Genomic DNA, 19,468 nt, shown 5'->3' with positions numbered 1-19,468 from the left:
TTGGGTTTCATGCTCGGAGGAGTTGTGGGCTGCTAATTGGATATTTGCTTTACTGGTGGATTTATGACCTATTAAATATAACCCCCAGTTTCTTTTCTCCACTACCAACCATTTCCATAAACTCCTCTCTCCTGCCTCTTCCAGCCTTATTACTAACAAGTGTGAGGAGCTCATGGATTTCTTTGCATCATCAAACTTCAAGATCATTCTTTTCCATTTGAATAAGTGGAAATTAAAGGAGGTCCCAGCACTCATCTCTGGGCATACCACTACCCACATCCCACCAACACAAAAAAATCTATTATCCTCTATTCTTTGCTTTTTATACCAGTGCTATGCCCTCTATCTATTCAACTGCATTCCCTTTAAAATCATATGCTTTAATTTTGTAATAAGTCTGTCACGTGGCACCTTATTAAATGCTTTCTGAAAATCTGTGTATAATAAAACATCCATTACACTCCCTTCATCTATATATTCTATGATTCCATCAAAAATAATAATTAAATCAAATTTAGCATTGTTATTTGAAGTCTAAAGAAATCCTGATCTGTTTATAATATTTAAGTTCTAGATAATCCTTCACTATCCCATCTGAAACAGTGCACAGTAGTGGCAGAAAAGATGGGGAAATCAGACAGTGAGGCCCACAGCCGTATTCTAGCCCCAATCTCAATCTTCCTCCCCTGCCCTCTCCCCACCCACCGTATGTAAATATAGGCAGGGAGGCAAGGGTTGGCAAGCCACTCTATTTCCCCGCTTATCACCATTGCTCCACCAACTCCAGAGACCACCAAGAGAAAGGGAACTGGTAATCCCTAGAGTAGCAGTTGCACTGTCTGGAGGAAGAGGGCCTAATAGTCACCTCCTCTCCCTCCTTATGAGGACCGATAGACTTACTGTTTTAGGCCTCGGTCTTGGCTAAGGCCTATTAAAAACAATTACGCCTGTCTTCCAGGACACTTCTACTCCCTTCAAATCCTTGCTGCTTCTTCGGGTGCTGCAGCAGTGGTGTCGCTGCAGCACTGCCGGAGTTTTTCACCATGGTAGCGGCGGACTCCATTTTGGTGACAGGGATCCTGCCTGGAGTCCACCCAGCATGCCTAATGAGACCTGACCCAGGAAAATGGGTCAGGGTTACAGCGGGGTCAAAGCAGCAGGCAGAAGCCCTGCCCCACGGCCACCCAAATAACAAGACAGAAATCTAACTCTCAATGTCAAATTAATTGTAAGGATTCAAATATATTAGTAAAGCAAATCTAGAACTTGTGACTTGATAAGTGTTCCGGCTTTACTTTTTTATGAAAAAGAGGGTTACATTGAAAGTCTAAATTCATCCCAAGAAATTAGCTCTGGGGCCTAATGAATATGACAGGACTATCCTGGAGCTGTTTGAATGGATGGCAGCAACAGTAGACTATGAAGTGATAATTATATTCAAGTCACAAGTCAATCCAACACAGTCAGCTCACTTGTTCAATAATTTAATGAGCTATCACTAGAAGCTGCTTATTTTCTGATTATTTTAATTTTAACACTTCAATAAAACCTAGAATTTATCAAGTAGCCTTACTTTAAATTACAACTTTACTGATAATTTTTTGGTGACTATTCTCAGGGTTAGTCCCAGAGGAGCTTTACCCTAAGATAAAATTAATTTAGTCTTTGTGCAATCTGCTTTGCTGCTAATCTTTTTTTGTTGTTGAAACAGATTCTAACAGTAGTATTGGTGCCCCCTGCTGATTATTTGTCAAAGCACACTTTTGCTGTGGCAACAATAAATAAGTCTAATTTTTTTCCGCAGGTATCATCAGGACAGCTTTATCAAACATGGACAGAGAGGTTAAGGATGGATATCAAGTAGTTGTGCAAGCCAAGGACATGGGTGGACAAATGGGAGGATTATCAGGGACAACGACTGTAAACATCACCCTCACAGATGTCAATGACAATCCTCCCAGATTCCCTCAAAGTGAGTAACTATGTCACTGGATCAATTGGTTCAATAGTAATCAATAGCAATATGCTTAATGTTAAGAGGTGTTACATAGAATTACATAGAATAGAATAGCGCAGAAACAGGCCATTCGGCCCAACAGGTCGATGCCGGTGTTTATGCTCCACACAAGTCTCTTCCCACCTAACTTCATCTCACCCTATCAACATATCCTTCTATTCCTTTCTCCCTCATGTACTTATCTAGCATCCCCTTAAATCTTCTTTAGTAAATGACATTAGATAGCATTCAATCAATCAGTTGTCACAATCAGGCTGGCCATTGCAATCATCCCTCTGGCAGTTCTTACAGTTATCTACCTGTTGTCACTCTTCCATTGACATCTTAGCTTTGGCAATCTGAGTGATCTTTTCCATCCCCTCTGGAGAATACTGATCTGCAGCAATTTGGCACATATGCTATGTCCATCATAGTCCTCTCAACAGAATAAGCCATGTTATTGCATACAAACCACTTCTCACTAATGCACTTCAAAAGCATCCTAGAATCCAGGGCTTAGAAAATGAACTGGTGGTATATGGCAGCAGAAAGTAAATTTTGTAGAAACATTTGCATTCTGTTCATAATTACAGCAAATTAAGACTGAAGATCTGTGATTTCTCGAGGAAATGAGAATTTATCCAATACAAAGTTTGAATTGTTTGGTTCATTTAATGAAAGAGCAGAGAGTGTATTTTTTTTTATTCGTTCATGGGATGTGGACGTCGCTGGCGAGGCCGGCATTTATTGCCCATCCCTAATTGCCCTTGAGAAGGTGGTGGTGAGCCGCCTACTTGAACCGCTGCAGTCCATGTGGTAAAGGTTCTCCCACAGTGCTGTTAGGAAGGGAGTTCCAGCATTTTGACCCAGCGACGATGAAGGAACGGCGATATATTTCCAAGTCGGGATGGTGTGTGACTTGGAGGGGAACGTGCAGGTGGTGTTGTTCCTATGCGCCTGCTGCTTTTGTCCTTCTAGGTGGTAGAGGCCGCGGGTTTGGGAGGTGCTGTCGAAGAAGCCTTGGCGAGCTGCTGCAGTGCATCCTGTGGATGGTACACACTGCAGCCACAGTGCGCCGGTGGTGAAGGGAGTAAATGTTTAGGGTGGTGGGTGGGGTGCCAATCAAGCAGGCTGCTTTGTCCTGGATGGTGTCGAGCTTCTTGAGTGTTGTTGGAGCTGCACTCATCCAGCCAAGTGGAGAGTATTCCATCACACTCCTGACTTGTGCCTTGTAGATGGTGGAAAGGCTTTGGGGAGTCAGGAGGTGAGTCACTCACCACAGAATACACAACCTCTGACCTGCTCTTGTAGCCACAGTATTTATATGGCTGGTCCAGTTAAGTTTCTGGTCAATGGTGACCCCCAGTATGTTGATGGTGGGGGATTCGGCGATGGTAATGCCGTTGAATGTCAAGGGGAGTTGGTTAGACCCTCTCTTGTTGGAGATGGTCATTGCCTGGCACTTGTCTGGTGCAAATGTTACTTGCCACTTATCAGCCCAAGTCTGGATGTTGTCCAGGTCTTGCTGCATGCGGGCTCGGACTGCTTCATTATCTGAGGGGTTGCGAATGGAACTGAACACTGTGCAATCATTAGCGAACATCCCCATTTCTGACCTTATGATGGAGGGAAGGTCATTGCTGAAGCAGCTGAAAATGGTTGGGCCTAGGACACTGCCCTGAGGAACTCCTGCAGCAATGTCCTGGGGCTGAGATGATTGGCCTCCAACAACCACTACCATCTTCCTTTGTGCTAGGTATGACTCCAGCCACTGGAGAATTTTCCCCCTGATTCCCATTGACTTCAATTTTACTAGGGCTCCTTGGTGCCACACTCGGTCAAATGCTGGTCAATATGTTGGTCAATAGATCAAAATAGTTTCTTTAATTGATCAATTGTTTGATTAAAAGACACAGTGAATTGTTTTGTATCTCCGCAGATAGATTTGTGTGATGCTCTATAGAATTGTGTGAATTCTGTTTAGGTCCGCATTGGCATAATATATTCGATAATGTGTATCGTCAAAGTTGTCTGAAAATTATGCTTCAGAAGAATTAACAGAAGAGTGGCATTTTGAGACGTACTAAGTTAAAGGTTGAAGTTTGAAATAGGATGGAGTTCTTTCCAAACTCTAGTCAGCGATCAGGCTCTGTTCTCTCTGTTTTAATACAGAAAGTTTTACAAGAAGTCAAAACCAACTGAAATTGCAATTTAGAAACTGAACTTATTTCTACCTGTTCAGGTGGAAGTTAAAAATCCTATGACATTATTCAAAGTAGATCAACATTCCTTCCTCAATGAACACTATTAAAAACAGATTAACTGGCCATTCATCTCATGGTTGCAGAATGGCTGCTGTATTTGTACGCAAATCAACAACAAAGAGTAATGGTGTAAAGCACTTAAAGACTTCAACATGAAAGATGGTATGTGAATTACAGTAATAGAACTTCATTCAGCATTTATCACAGACTATATGGGGATCATTTTAGGAGGCAATTGCAGGTGCGTTGGGGGCAGGGGGGCTCCGAAAATTGCAGAAATCCCGTTCGGGGTCGGAAGCCGGCTCCAAACCACCGACTTTCAAGTTTCCCAGGGACCCACCTGTGTGTTCGCTGGTGACCCAGAAACGGAAGTCCTGCCGGCAACTAAAGCCGGTGGGATGACAGTTAAAGAGCCAAATGTTCCTCATTGAGGTTCTTAAGGCACTTTACCTGTGACAGGTTAAATACTTGGAAAGATTTTTAACTTACCTGGGCAGCTTGGTGAAACCTGATGAAACCAGGTGTGAAGGGCCGGATCAGGGAATAAGAAACTAAATAAATGTAATAAAAAACCATGGAAGTAAGTGAAAACACTAAATGAACCAACCTTTGCAACCTGCTACGATGTCCGATTTCTCCCTCTTCAACCGCCACCCCCCCCCCCCCCCCCCCCCCGATGTCCCTCTCTTCATCCCCCGACCTTCCCCCGGTGTCCTCCCGATCGTCCCCCGATGACCTCCCGATCTTACCCTCTCCCCCCTCCCCCGATCTTACCCTCTCCCCCCCTCTCCCGATCTTACCCTCTCCCCTTCCCCGATCTTACCCTCTCTCCCCTCCCCCGATCTTACCCTCTCTCCCCTCCCCCGATCTTACCCTCTCTCCCCTCCCCCGATCTTACCCTCTCTCCCCCTCCCCCGATCTTACCCTCTCTCCCCCTCCCCCGATCTTACCCTCTCTCCCCCACCCCCGATCTTACCCTCTTCCCCCCCCCCGATCTTACCCTCTCCCCCTGATCTTACCCTCTCTCCCCCCCCCGATCTTCCCCTCTCCCTCCTGATCTTCCCCTCTCCCCCCCGATCTTCCCCTCTCCCCCCCGATCTTCCCCTCTCCCCCCCCGATCTTACCCTCTCTCCCCCCCGATCTTACCCTCTCTCCCCGCCCCCGATCTTCCCCTCTCCCCCCCCCCGATCTTACCCTCTCTCCCCACCCCGATCTTACCCTCTCTCCCCCCCCCGCGATCTTACCCTCTCCCTCCCGATCTTCCCCTCTCCCCCCTCGATCTTCCCCTCTCCCCCCCCGATCTTCCCCTCTCCCCCCCGATCTTCCCCTCTCCCCCCCGATCTTCCCCTCTCCCCCCCCGATCTTCCCCTCTCCCCCCCCGATCTTCCCCTCTCCCTCCTGATCTTCCCCTCTCCCCCCCCCGATCTTCCCCTCTCCCTCCCCGATCTTCCATTCTCCCCCCCACCCCCAACCCTGATCTTCCAGTCCAGCACCAGATGCCATTTCGTTCTCTCTCTTTCTCACCCTCCCCCCCCACCCCACCTCACGTTGCAGCTCCTGACGGCAGGCAGTCTGTCAATCAGGCTGGCTGCCGGGTGCGAAACCCAGAGAGGACGTTAATCATCATCAATCAATATGCGATCGCGTGGGAAACGATAAGTTTTGTTTATGCGGGTTTGCCGCATGCACCTTCACCACCCCCCACCACCATTGTGAAATCAAAGTCAGTCTTACAAAGGTTAATTGATCCATTACCGATTTGCTCATTGTAGCTACGTTTACATGTATCGGGGCTGAAAATCCATTAGCCCCTTGACCCCAGGATCAGACTGGCGGGAACCCCACCAGACTTTGAGATCTCAGGGGGGCGAGGTTCCCTTATTTTAATAATCCTGGTCATTCAGGGCACATCTTGGTGACCTGCCATATGGGGGAGGCTGCAAAAATCTGGCAGAGATTTCCCATATTGGTGGGGTGGGGGGGTGGTGGTGGAGGTGCCATGGAATCATTCTATATTGCTGCCCATTGGCACCCCCAAAAAAATGATCCTTTAAAAAATTCTTAAGGGGTCTAGGCCACGACCCAGGCCTAGCCTCCCTGTGTCCCCCACTTGTGTCGCTGCGGCAGCGAGTATGCCAACTTTCACTGGGCATACCAGCTGCTGTTATTCCGACAAGCTGATAGTGAAGAAACTCCCTTACTTCCCCTGGCCACGTCCCCTCTTAGACTGGTGACCTTGTTTGGGGTGGATGGGAGTTTTGACCCAACAAGGCCCCACAGAAACTGCTGGAGAAGGCTGCAGATTTACCAGAATAATACTACGGCTTAAAGGGTTAAATTATGGGAACAAGTTGCATAAACTTGGTTTGTAGTTGGAAGGTTGCGCTTTGAAGGTTGAGGGTAATCTAATCAAGGTGTTTAAAATGATTAAGGGATTCGATACAGTCGATACAGATAAACTATTTCTTCTGGTGGGGGAATCCAGAACAAGATGGCATATCTTAAAATTAGAGCTAGGTCATTTAGGAGTGAAATCAGGAAGCACTCTTTTACACAAAGGGTAGTGGAAATCTGGAACTCTCTCTCCCAAAAGGCTGTGGATGCTGAGTCAATTGGTGCTTTAAAGACTGAGATAGATAGATTTTTGTTAGGTAAGGGTAGGAAGGGATCTGGAGCTAAAAGGCAGGTAAATGGAGTTGAGGTACAGATCAGCCATGATCTAATTGAATGACGGAGCAGGCTCGAGGGGCTGAATGGCCTACACCTGTTCCTATGCTCCCAGGAGTGCGCCGGTCTTCGGCCATGTTGTGCTTTTAGCATTCACCAATTTTTAATGCTTTATATTAGTATTTAGTTGTAAATGAATATATAAGTGTAAGTCTTGAGTCTGTGTGCAATATCCACCATTCTGAAATGAGACTACATTAAATCCAGTGGGCAAATTACCACAAGTAGGATATCTGCTAATGCTCAGGTATAAATCTCTGCTAAAGGCACATTATGAAAACATAGGACTTCCAGATCACAGGAGGCAAAATTAATCATTATTGATTAAGAAGACGGTTCCATAAAAGCCCAAATTTGTGAGCGAGGGATTTTATTAAATGCAACCCTGGGACTAGCTTGGAAATAAATTGTTGCATCTATTGAATTAAATAAATCTATAATTTAATGTCAATATTGAAGCAATCTTTTGGATTGTTTCTTATCTTTCAAGCGGCAGTACCTTTGTTGACACGATTTATATAACTTGTAACAGTGCACATAATTGTTATTTGTATGCAACACCATCACAATGAAATGCTACGCAGATGTTTCAATTGTCCATCACACCGCCCTCCCATCCACCAACAAAGATCTTTTTAAAAAAAACAGGCTAAAAGAAAAAATGCATCCAGATGATTCCTTCATAGCTCTGTGATGGATTCCTAAGTGATATGGAGGTGATACTGGCCATGAGTTGTGGGACAGGTCTGTTCCCCTATTGACTCACATGGAGAAATAATAATTGACGATGTTTCATTGGTCACACAGCTTGCACTTGCCAAAAGGGAGCCTATAAATCTTGAATGGTAATAATGTTCTCCTGGCAGTTTGCATTCAGTGACCACACAGCAGTCATTTCTAAAGCACTCTGAATACCAAGCACCTTAGCAATATCAGTAAAACTTGTAATGTTCCTGCTGTAATGAGCCTAACTGGTGCACTAATTGCAGTGTTGCAGGTTTAGCACAGCTGCTCTTAATCTGCCCTATGCATTGTACAGCATCCCACAGGCTGGCAGGGAATTAAAAATCATATAAAAATCTAATTTTATTTACACTTCAATTGCGTACAACTTTCCGACTCAAAACTCAAGGGAATCTGACTTAAGAACACTAGACATTTTAGAAACAAGAAAATACCCTTCGGCTCTACAAGACTGTCCCTTTCGATTGACCTTTGATCCCACCTACTTGCCTTCTCACTCCATCAAAGATCACTAGATAACTAGAGATTTTTAAAAATTCATTCTCAGGATGTGGGTGTCGCTGGCAAGGCCGGCATTTATTGCCTCTCCCTAGTTGCCCTGAGAAGGTGATAGCGGGCCGCCTTCTTGAACCACTGTAAGTTGTAGTGTTTGGATACTTAAAGTCAACCCCGTTGGTGTGGGACTGGAGTTACATACAGGCCAGAATGGGTAAGGACAGCAGGTTTCCATCCCTAAAGGACATTAGTGAACCATTTGGGTTTTTACAACAATCTGAGACCTTCATGTTCACTTTTATTGATACCAGCTTTTTATTTCCAGATTTTTTTAAAAACTTAATTTAGTCTCAAACTGCCATGATGAAGCACCATCTTCAGCCAGAAGTGCCGAGTGGACGATCCATCTCGGCCTCCTCCCGATATCCCCACCATCACAGAAGCCAGTCTTCAGCCAATTCGATTCACTCCACGTGATATCAAGAAATGGCTGAGTGCACTGGATACAGCAAAGGCTATGGGCCCCGACAACATCCCGGCTGTAGTGCTGAAGACTTGTGCTCCAGAACTAGCCACGCCTTTAGCCAAACTGTTCCAGTACAGCTACAACACTGGAATCTACCCGACAATGTGGAAAATTGCCCAGGTATGACCTGTACACAAAAAGCAGGACAAAACCAATCCGGCCAATTACCACCCCATCAGTCTACTCTCAATCATCAGCAAAGTGATGGAAGGTATCGTCAACAGTGCTATCAAGTGGCACTTACTCACCAATAACCTGCTCACCGATGCCCAGTTTGGGTTCTGCCAGGACCATTCCGCTCCAGACCTCATTACAGCCTTGGTCCAAACATGGACAAAAGAGCTGAATTCCAGAGGTGACATGAGAGTAACTGCTCTTGACATCAAGGCATCATTTGACCAAGTGTGGCACCAAGGAGCCCTAGTAAAATTGAAGTCAATGGGAATCGGGGTAAAACGCTCCAGTGGCTGGAGTCATACTTAGCACAAAGGAAGATGGTAGTGGTTGTTGGAGGCCAATCACCTCAGCCCCAGGACATTGCTACAGGAGTTCCTCAGAGCCGTGTCCTCGGCCCAACCATTTTCAGCTGCTTCATCAATGACCTTCCCTCCATCATAAGGTCAGAAATGGGGATGTTCACTGATGATTGCACAGTATTCAGTTCCATTCGCAACCCCTCAGATAATGAAGCAGTCTGTGCCCGCATGCAGCAAGACCTGGATAACATCCAGGCTTGGGCTGATAAGTGGCAAGTAACATTCGCGCCAGATAAGTGCCAGGCAATGATCATCTCCAACAAGAGAGAGTCTAACCACCTCCCCTTGACATTCAACAGCATTACCTTCGCCGAATCCCCCACCATCAACATTCTGGGGGGGTCACCATTGACCAGAAACTTAACTGTACCAGCCATATAAATACTGTGGCTACAAGAGCAGGTCAGAGGCTGGGTATTCTGCGGCGAGTGACTCACCTCCTGACTCCCCAAAGCCTTTCCACCATCTACAAGGCATAAGTCAAGAGTGAGATGGAATACTGTCCACTTGCCTGGATGAGTGCAGCTCCAACAACACTCAAGAAGCTCGACACCATCTAGGACAAAGCAGCCTGCTTGATTGGCACCCCATCCACCACCCTAAACATTCACTCCCTCCACCACCAGCGCACAATGGCTACAGTGTGTACCATCCACAGGATGCACTGCAGCAACTCACCAAGGCTTCTTGGACAGCACCTCCCAAACCCATGACCTCTATCACCTAGAAGGACAAGGACAGCAGGCACATGGGAACAACACCACCTACCTGCACGTTCCCCTCCAAGTCACACACCATCCCTTCATCGTCTCTGGGTCAAAATCCTGGAACTCCCTTCCTAACAGCACTGTGGAAGAACCTTCACCACACGGACTGCAGCGGTTCAAGAAGACGGCTCACCACCACCTTCTCAAGGGCAATTAGGAATGGACAATAAATGCTGGCTTTGCCAGCGACGCCCACATCCCATGAACAAATAAAAAAAAGATAGGATTTGAACTCACATTCTCTGGATTATTAGTCCAGCCCACTGGATTACTAGTTTCAGTAATATAACCCACTATATTACTGATAAATAAGACTATTTGGCCAATATTAGTTCATCCATCCAGAAACATCCTACACTCCTCCTATTGCAGTCCCTAATTGTTTCTTAAATGCATCCAGTGTTTTCACCTTCACCATTCTGCCCGGGAGTCCATTCCAAGAGTTCGTCACTCTTTACATGAAGAAGAATTTCCTAAAGTTACCTTTTACTAGTTTGAGCTAATGTCCCCTTGTCCTACTCGCAAAATTTAAAGTAGTATTCCAATTTACCTTTTCTATAGCATTTACGATTTTATAAATCTCTATAGGATCACCACTTAGGTGCCACCTTTCCAGATTGAAAAGCCTGAATGTTTCTAGTCTGTCCTCATTTCTCATACTCCTGACGCCAGCAATCATTGCCCAATAGACACTTAATACATCTGTATGATGTCCCTTTGTCTGCTATTTTAATACAAGTCTTAAACGCTTTATTTAAAAAGGTTAACACCTCCAATAAAATAGCAGACAAAGGAATGTCATATGAAAGCATTTGCCAGCTAATTGCCACAAAAGGTAATTTCTAGACCATAATTAGAACCATAGAAAGGTTACAGTACGGAAGGAGGCCATTCAACCCATCGAGTCCATGCCAGTTCTATGCAAGAGCAATCCAGCTAGTCCCACTCCCCCACCCTATCCCCATAGCCTTGCAATTTTTTTCCTTTCAAGTGCTTATCCAGTTCCCTTTTGAAGGCCATGATTGAATCTGCCTCCACCACCACTCCCTCAGGCAGTGCATTCCAGATCCTAACCACTCGCTGTATAAAAACGTTTTTCCTCATGTCACCTTTTGTCCTTTTGCCAATCACCTTAAATCTGTGTCCTCTGGTTCTTGACCTTTCCGCCAATGGGAACAGTTTCTTTCTATCTATTCTGTCTAGACCCTTCATGATTTTAAATACGTCTAACAAATCTCCTCTCAACCTTCCCTGTTCCAAGGAGAACAACCCCAGCTTCTCCAGTCTATCCAGGTAACTAAAGTCCCTCAACCCTGGAATCATTCTAGTAAATCTCTTCTGTACCCTCTCTAAGGCCTTCACATCCTTCCTAAATTGCAGTGCCTAGAACTGGACACAATACTCCAGTTGTGGTTGAACCAGCATTTTATAAAGGTTCATTATGACTTCCTTGCTTTTGTACTCCATGCCTCTATTTATAAAGCCCAGGATCCCTTATGCTTTTTTAACCGTTTTCTCGACCTGCCATGTCACGTTCAATGATTTGTGCACATATATCCCCAGATCTCTCTGTTCCTGTACCCCTTTTAGAATTGTGCCCTTTAGTTTATATTGCCTCTCTTTATTCTTCCTACCGAAATGTATCACTTCGCATTTTTCTGCGTTAACTTTCATTTGCCACGTGTCTGCCCATACCTGTCTATATCCTCTTGAAGTCTATCACTATCCTCCTCACTGTTCACTATACTTCCAAGTTTTGTCTCATCTGCAGATTTGGAAATTGTGCCCTGTAGACCCAAGTCCAAGTCATTAATATATATTAAGAAAAGCAATGGTCCCAGTACGACCCCTGGGGAACACCACTGTACACCTCCCTCCAGTCTGATAAACAACCATTCACCACTACTCTCCACATTCTGTTACTTAGCCAATTCTGTATCCATGCTGCTACTGCCCCCTTTATTCCATGGGCTTCAATCTTGATGACAAGCCTATTATGCAGCACTTTATCAAACACCATTTGAAAGTCCATGTACACCACATCAACCGCGTTGCCCTCATCTACCCTCTCTGTTACCTCATCAAAAAACTCTATCAAATTAGTGAAACACGATTTGCCTTTAACAAATCCGTGCTGGCTTTCCCTAATCAATCCACACTTGTCCAAGTGACCACTAATTCTGTCCCGGATTATCATTTCTAAAAGTTTCCCCACCACCAAGGTTAAACTGACTGGCCTGTAGTTGCTGGGTTTATCCTTATACCCTTTTTTGAACAAGGGTGTAACATTTGCAATTCTCCAATCCTCTGGCACCATCCCCGTATCTAAGGATGTTTGGAAGATTATGGTCAGTACCTCCATAATTTCTTCCCTCAGCAACCTAGGAAGCATCCCATCCGCACCGGAAGACTTATCTACTTTAAGTACAGCTAGCCTTACTAGTACCTCCTCTTTATCAATTTTTAGCCCATCCAGTATCTCAACAAATCTTCCTTTACTGAGACTCTGGCAGCATCTTCTTGTTCTTATATAGTTGGAAAATAGTCACTTAAAAATAACAACTTGCATTTATATAGTGTCTTTAAAATAGGAAAACATCCCAAAGTGCTTTACAGAGGAGTTGAACAATCTGAACTTAGCTGTCTCCTCGCTATATATTGGCAGCAGTAAAAAAAATCATGGCACCATTGTAAGGGCATTACTTGGACTTTTACATGTTTCATTAATTTTTAGCTACCCTTCTAAGGGAAAAATAACAGATTTTACTGATCTTAGAGTTTTGCTGCAGCACCACCAGGGGGAAACCTGCTGCCGTTGCTCACTCTAGAAGTCCAACCGCTTGTTTCCTTAACCAGCTCTCAATTCTAACATTAATGTAGGCTTTCTGGTACTTATTCAGGAGAGGGGCAAAAAGTCGATCCATAAATAAAACAGGATTACATCTCACTATTTAGTGCCAAGTTTTAAGGGTCCATTAATTGAATGAGTACTTTCTCTTGAGGTAAGAAATCCAAATTTTGGCTCAGACCTCTTCTTCAAACGACAAGGTGAAGCAGAGCACCCTGACAGGATTGTAAAGTTTAATAGTTGTCTGTTTAAATAGCAAACCTTTCACAGTAATAGTTTATGTGTGTTTCTTTCCCCTCAGATGTGTATCAGATGAGTGTGATGGAGTCTGCGATGGTCGGCTCAGCAGTGGGAAGAATTTTAGCTAAAGACGCAGATGAGGGGTTAAACGCCGAAATGAGCTATAGCTTCATCGATGGTGATGGGTTGAACATATTTGACATTGTCACAGATAAACACAACCAAGTTGGGATCATCACCTTAAAGGAGGTAAGAACTTTCTAAAGTAGAGCTATTGTAATGCACAATGTGGTGGCCGAGTCCGGAGCACCACTCTGCTGTGTCATGGCCTGACAGAACAAGAGTTCATGTCTGTGATCCTCTTTTCAGTGGCTTTCTGATCTCGTCATGCTATCAGCAGGAGATCCAGGCAGAGGCTAAGCACTTCTTCTCAGGGAGGATGGGGAAATGAATAAATAAATAAAATGAGTAGTATTGCCAGAGGCATGCTCTCTCTTCTGGAAAAAGGAGAGCTAATAAGAGGGAGACTGTCTTCAAAAGGGAACAAAAACAGATTTTTGGGATCTTGATAACCATTTGAAAAGAACATACACATAAAGAGAGTAACCACAAGATCTGCTTTCCATGTTTGTACTGGTTCAGTCCAATTGAATCGAATACACATTGATTCCACTGGGTAAAGTATGGACCATTGGTTTATTTTTTTTTTTAATAATTTCTTTCAACAAGTTATTTCTGTGATATTGACCCAGATTTTACTGTCAAAATAATGTGAGGCTAATGGCGCTCACTGTTATTTATGCGCAAATGGTACAGCAACTTCAGGCGAGGGGCAGATGCGTGGTTAAATGCAGATATCCAACAGTTGTTGTCCGAGTTGCACCACTCCACCATTAGCTTTGCGAAAACGGCATCTGGCTGACTGCCTCACCATTGAAATGCTTTAAATGCCATGAAGTTGCTGTATTTACGCAGTAGACATGAACTAAACTCACCACAGAAAGATAAGTCAATTCATTTCAAGTCTAAGTACCCTTTTAATGGTGTGATAAGTGTTAATTACTGCCATTCAGCCTCTCTGGTACTGAAAATTAATTACAAATGTGGAGTTTCATTCCTTCAGGTTTTAATTGTTGTTGGAGATTTTAAGAATATTAAATTTTAAATTTAATTTTTTTTTACTTTTTCTTTCTGTCTCTTTTTTCTCTCTCTCTTAATCCAATCATTCTTTCACTCTCTTTATTTCTTTTTCTGTACCTGATTTGACATTAAATTCACCCACTCTAATTTACACTTCCTTCTCATTCCTTGTGTTGTTTATTTCACAATCCTTCAATCTATTGTTTAAGGAGATATCCTGTTGCTTGCCCTGTTCACTCAGGTCCCAGATACCCGGTTTCCCTCGCTGCCCCGTTAACAGCTCACACTTTCAGCAACTTACCACCCAAAAAAATTTTAAAACTTAAACATGCAAGGACAAGTGTAACTCATGACAGATGCCGTTTGATGCCCTGCTACAGCAAATTTTGGCCCATTGAAGCATTAGGGCCCAGAGCATCACTTAAAAATCTTGGCTGTTTTTTCCAATTTTGTGGCATCTCAATGCATCTTTGGATTTCATATCTCCTCTCCATCACCCATAGCAATGCTAGATGTCACAAACGTATCTGTGCAAATGATAAGAAATATATTGTATGATGTATTAGCATCATTTGCCATCAGCAACCTGGTATGACTTGAACACAAAATCTTGCCCATTATGTTTTCTAGCTCTTACTCCCAAAACCCACTGAATACATAACGCCTTGCAATCCCGTCTGTTCATGAAGTGAGAAATTCAGTAAATGGGTTAATGGTTTTGATTTTAAAAAAATCAAAGGAATTTCACTGAAATCATTAACCGCTTCACCAAAAAGAACACAGGAAGGAATTTCTACCCAATAGTGTCAGAATCTAACCTGGTCCTTCAGACATATGAGTCTTGTACTCTTAAGGTCATAATATGAGACAGGACCCTCAAACCATTTGAGCGTTGCAAAACGTACTGGACTATAAAGTCGGCCATGCAGCGCTCATTTTTTAGGCGCTATCTGGCCTACTAAGTCACTAGTATGGCGGGCAGGAAGCACGCGCACATTTCTGGCCACCGGAAGTACGCTGCCAGCCATATTGGTGAAGGAAAAAAATAGTCTTCCAGGGCCCATGCCTGAAGCAGGCGTCAGGGGTTTTGCATATACCACAGGCCAATCTAAAATAGAGCCTTGTGAATGGTACACTCTGGCCTGCTCACCTGACTAACAGTGCACATTGATGCTGAATCAGCCCTTAAATTCTCTTTTCACTTGCAGCTTCTGCATAAACTCTTCCCCCATTGATCATCCTCTGTGAGCTTTTTCACATCCACTGAGCACACTGCACTGTTTTCAGAATGATTGGTTGATGCATGTCACACTGTCAGTTATGAACTTTGAACCTGTCACGGCATCAGGCGACATAACCCACTCAGACCTGCACTGCTTGTGAAGTGTGCACCTTGACATCACTCCATTATTTATTGAGTATCTTGTACAGTGGGTTTGACAATGTCCCACCTCCTCCAGTGAGTGACAACTTGTTCTTATGAGTGCCTCCAGGAGAGAAAGAAAACATTTCGAGAGAAAGAGATGGATGAAGTCAAGTAAAGAGGTATATGAAGCTATCAGTATGATTTACAGCAAATGTAAAGATATTTGGAGGCCTTTTTACAACTTAAACTGCTGAAATGCTTTTCAAAACAAGCAAGTTATTAAGAGCTGTGTAAACACTGAGCTGATATGTTTCGCACTATCAGGTATTGAGGGCTATAAAACTTTTCAATAGTGGCAGCACTGTGTGGACCTTGAACCTGCTGGAAAGACTGGCCTGTTATTTTCCAGCTGAATTGCGGCATGTTTTGCTCTTTGTTAATCTCTTCAAGGGAAGTAGCTTTGCAGCACACACAGGTTCTGAAACAATTAACTTTCACGAGTTTGCGACGTCTGTTGGGCTTATTAGAAATGTAAATCACCACTTGATTTATGCTGAGAGTCTTTTTCTGACTTAGACCTGGGGATTTCCTCAGGCCTCCTCCCGCTCCGCCACTGGCGGAAAGCCCATTTACGGCAGCAGAGCAGCAGAAGCCTCGAGGAAATAAATGGAGACACGGAGGAACTGGCCTTCTCCGTTCTGGTAATAAAAACAACCTGATCCTCGGTGACAGCTGCGCTTGGGAGTCGTTCATCCAAAAACACTTGTCACGTGCGGGAGATGGGGGTGTTTTCCCCACATGTTTAAGATTTTTGATTTTTATTTAATCTGAATCTATCATAATAGATTAGGCCCCAGCTGGGGTATTGGGTCCGATTCTGGGCACCACATTTTAGGAAGGATGTCAAGGCCTTAGATAGGGTGCAGAGGAGATTTACTGGAATGATACCAGGGATGAGGGACTTCATTTATGTGAAGAGACTAGAGAAGCTGGGGTTGTTCTCCTTAGAGCAGAGAAGGTTAAGGAGAGATTTAATAAAGGTGTTCAAAATCATGAAGGGTTTCGATAGATTAAATAAGGAGAAACTATTTCCAGTGGCAGGAGGGTCAGTAACCAGAGGACACAGATTTAAGGTAATTGTCAAAAGAGCCAGAGGGGAGATGAGGAGAATTTTTTTTACGCAACATGTTGTTACGATCTGGAGTGGACCACCTAAAAGGGTGATGGAAGCAGATTCAATAGTAACTTTCAAAAGGGAATTAGATAAATACTTGAAGGGGAAAAAGTTGCAGGGCTACGGGGAAAGAGCAAGGGAGTGGGACTAATCCGATAGCTCTTTCAAAGAGCCAGCACAGGCACGATGGGCTGAGTGGCCTCCTTCTGTGCCGCACGATTCTATTTTTCTAATAAAATAAATTCCTAATGTGTGATTATTTATTCCTCGGTTCCATCCTCTCTAGCCATTAGATTTTGAAACTAAAAACAGCTACGCGTTGACAGTGGAGGGCACGAACACCCATCTGGACCTGCGGTTTTTAAACTTTGGTCCGTTCCGAGATACAGCCAGGGTGCACCTGGCTGTCGAGGATGTTGATGAACCGCCACAGTTTGACACGGCCTTCTACCTGGTGGAGGTGTATGAAGATGTTGCAGTCGGCACCACTATCCAAACGGTTTCAGCAAAAGATCCAGATGCAACTAATAACTCGATCAGGTATGAAATAACTTTGTCAACCAGCCTCAGTATCCAAACCCTAAAGACATAAAAGTCTTATCTAATGTTCCCGTTTCGTATTGAAGATCACCATTGAATCAACACTAACATCCCAACAGCTAGATTTTCTCTAATAACTGGTGCACAGAGCCTTGGTGATCCTTGATAGCTGTTTAGTACCATAAATCCAGTGCATAAACCAGAGCTTCATGTAGTTTTTATAGCCTGGGAGTGCAATTTATGAACTAGTGCATTTCCCATTTTTTCGGCTAGCCGCACAGTTAAAAAATCATTAGTTTGATCAATGCACAAAGTGTTATGGTAAGAAAGTTTGGTTGCATATTGTCTGACTCAGATTATATATGATGTGAACACAGTTCCCGCTGCACATCTCCAGGTCCTTCATAATTTATATTGCATGGATATTTTTGCTGCAATTTCCTTCCTCCCTCTATGTTCTCCCATGCTGCATAGCACAGAGGGCGTGAATAATTATCTACTCCAACACCTTCATCAGTGCTGCTCTGCAATCACTTCCTAGAGCACGTACCACAGTGCTTCAAGCAGAGAAGCATCTGGCAATTGCCCAACACATTCTTCTCTAGATAACCTGCTCCAGTTTGAGTTTTCTATTTGTGTGGTTTTTTTTAAACTGCCATGTCCTTGTGAATTAATTTAACACAAATAAAGCCAGGATTTACTTATCATTCTTTACGTACCCAACCAAAGAGGGAAACGTAACTGGTCAACAAGTCAAGACATTGGTAAGATTCTAAGTTTTACTTTAAAACAAAAGTAACCTGGTAGAAGCAGCTGGCCCAATGAGAGGGAAGGGATATAAAGGAATGTAGGTGACTACTCCCAAAGGAAAAGAAAACAAATTGATTTAGGACAATGAAAGCTGAAGAGATCTGTTTAGACATGTCTCCTTATCTATATTTAGTAAAACCAGTGCGAGTACTTTGTTCCCACGGCCATCAAAATTAGAAACATCAAGAAAAAAAGGTTGTGTTAACAATCCCAGATAATTGCAAATGATTCTTGAAAACCACATACTTTTTCTTAGTAAAGTGCTAGCTAATTTCTGGTCTTACAGCAGCTTCTGGTCCTTGGCGCAGACAGTTTCAGCTGGGAAGCAGGATGGTGTTCTTTATTGTCACCATCCTTTCATGTCAGTTTTGAATACCCTCTCTTATTTTTTTCAACATACCTCATGTTACTTTTGTTACCACTATAAACTTTCCATGATGAGCGGCACGATTACCCTAAAACATCAAAACTGAATGGAAAGTGGGGGATAAACACACCTATTGTACCATGAAAGGTGTGTCATAAGGAGCTATAGCAACTGGTTTACAGATGGCATCCCTAAAATTTCCATCATTTTCCAGTCCTGGTTTATTGTTGCATGAACCAATACTTGACTAAAGTTGCAGCAGCTTTTACATCTCCAATTTACTATGCATGCTTTGCCCTTCAGCACTGAAACTGACAATGGTTCACATATGCACACTTCCGCTAGTGTAACACATTGAATTCACAGGAAACCTATACCATTTTATTCAGCTGCTGAATGGCCTACTCCTGTCCTATGTTCCATCTGAGGTGCCAGACAAGTGTATGCCTGTTCAGCTGTCGCCAAAACTTCCAGTTCCACCCTCAAATGTTTACATTATTGCCAAAAGTTAAAATTGCCCTCATAAACCCTACATACTAGGAATGATACCAAAGCAAATACTACTGACCAGACTCACCATATACTCACAAATTCCAGCAGACACTTGAGTCATTCCCTTTTACTATTATGCACTGTAAACAGGTAAATGTTAATTTCAAAATGCCAGCACTGTAAGGGTGACAAAGAAAAATCACTGCCCTCATATTTCAGATCGTTGCAGTAAGGATGTTCCCAAGGATGGGTGAAACTAGAACTAGGGGGCATAATCTTAGAATAAAGGGCTGCTCTTTCAAAACTGAGATGAGGAGAAACTTCTTCACTCAGAGGGTAGTAGGTCTGTGGAATTTGCTGCCCCAGGAAGCTACATCATTAAATAAATTTAAAACAGAAATAGACAGTTTCCTCAAAGTAAAGGGAATTAGGGGTT

The 19,468-nt window shown here is 43.7% G+C and overlaps 1 protein-coding gene and 1 long non-coding RNA gene across 4 annotated transcripts in view; one reads left to right on the top strand and one right to left on the bottom strand.

Annotated features, from left to right (window-relative positions):
• LOC137339123 (cadherin-20-like) overlaps nt 1-19,468 on the top strand; it is a 54,049-nt gene that overhangs the window by 6,995 nt on the left and 27,586 nt on the right. The window contains exons 4-6 of one of the 3 annotated variants that reach the window (XM_068001874.1): nt 1,805-1,972; nt 13,205-13,392; nt 17,110-17,363. In XM_068001874.1, coding sequence (XP_067857975.1) covers nt 1,805-1,972; nt 13,205-13,392; nt 17,110-17,363 — 610 coding nt within the window. Of the gene's footprint in view, nt 1-1,804; nt 1,973-13,204; nt 13,393-15,646; nt 15,829-17,109; nt 17,364-18,027; nt 18,128-19,468 lie in introns of those variants that run through there. The other 2 variants (XM_068001875.1, XM_068001876.1) reach the window with 2 other exon arrangements.
• Nucleotides 1-19,468, bottom strand: part of LOC137339159 (uncharacterized) — a 48,727-nt gene that overhangs the window by 11,067 nt on the left and 18,192 nt on the right. The gene's annotated exons all lie outside the window — the stretch shown is intronic.

This window comes from Heptranchias perlo, chromosome 2 (genome assembly GCF_035084215.1).
Source record: "Heptranchias perlo isolate sHepPer1 chromosome 2, sHepPer1.hap1, whole genome shotgun sequence".
Taxonomy (NCBI): domain Eukaryota; kingdom Metazoa; phylum Chordata; class Chondrichthyes; order Hexanchiformes; family Hexanchidae; genus Heptranchias; species Heptranchias perlo.
This window is presented reverse-complemented; position numbering and strand designations above follow the sequence as displayed.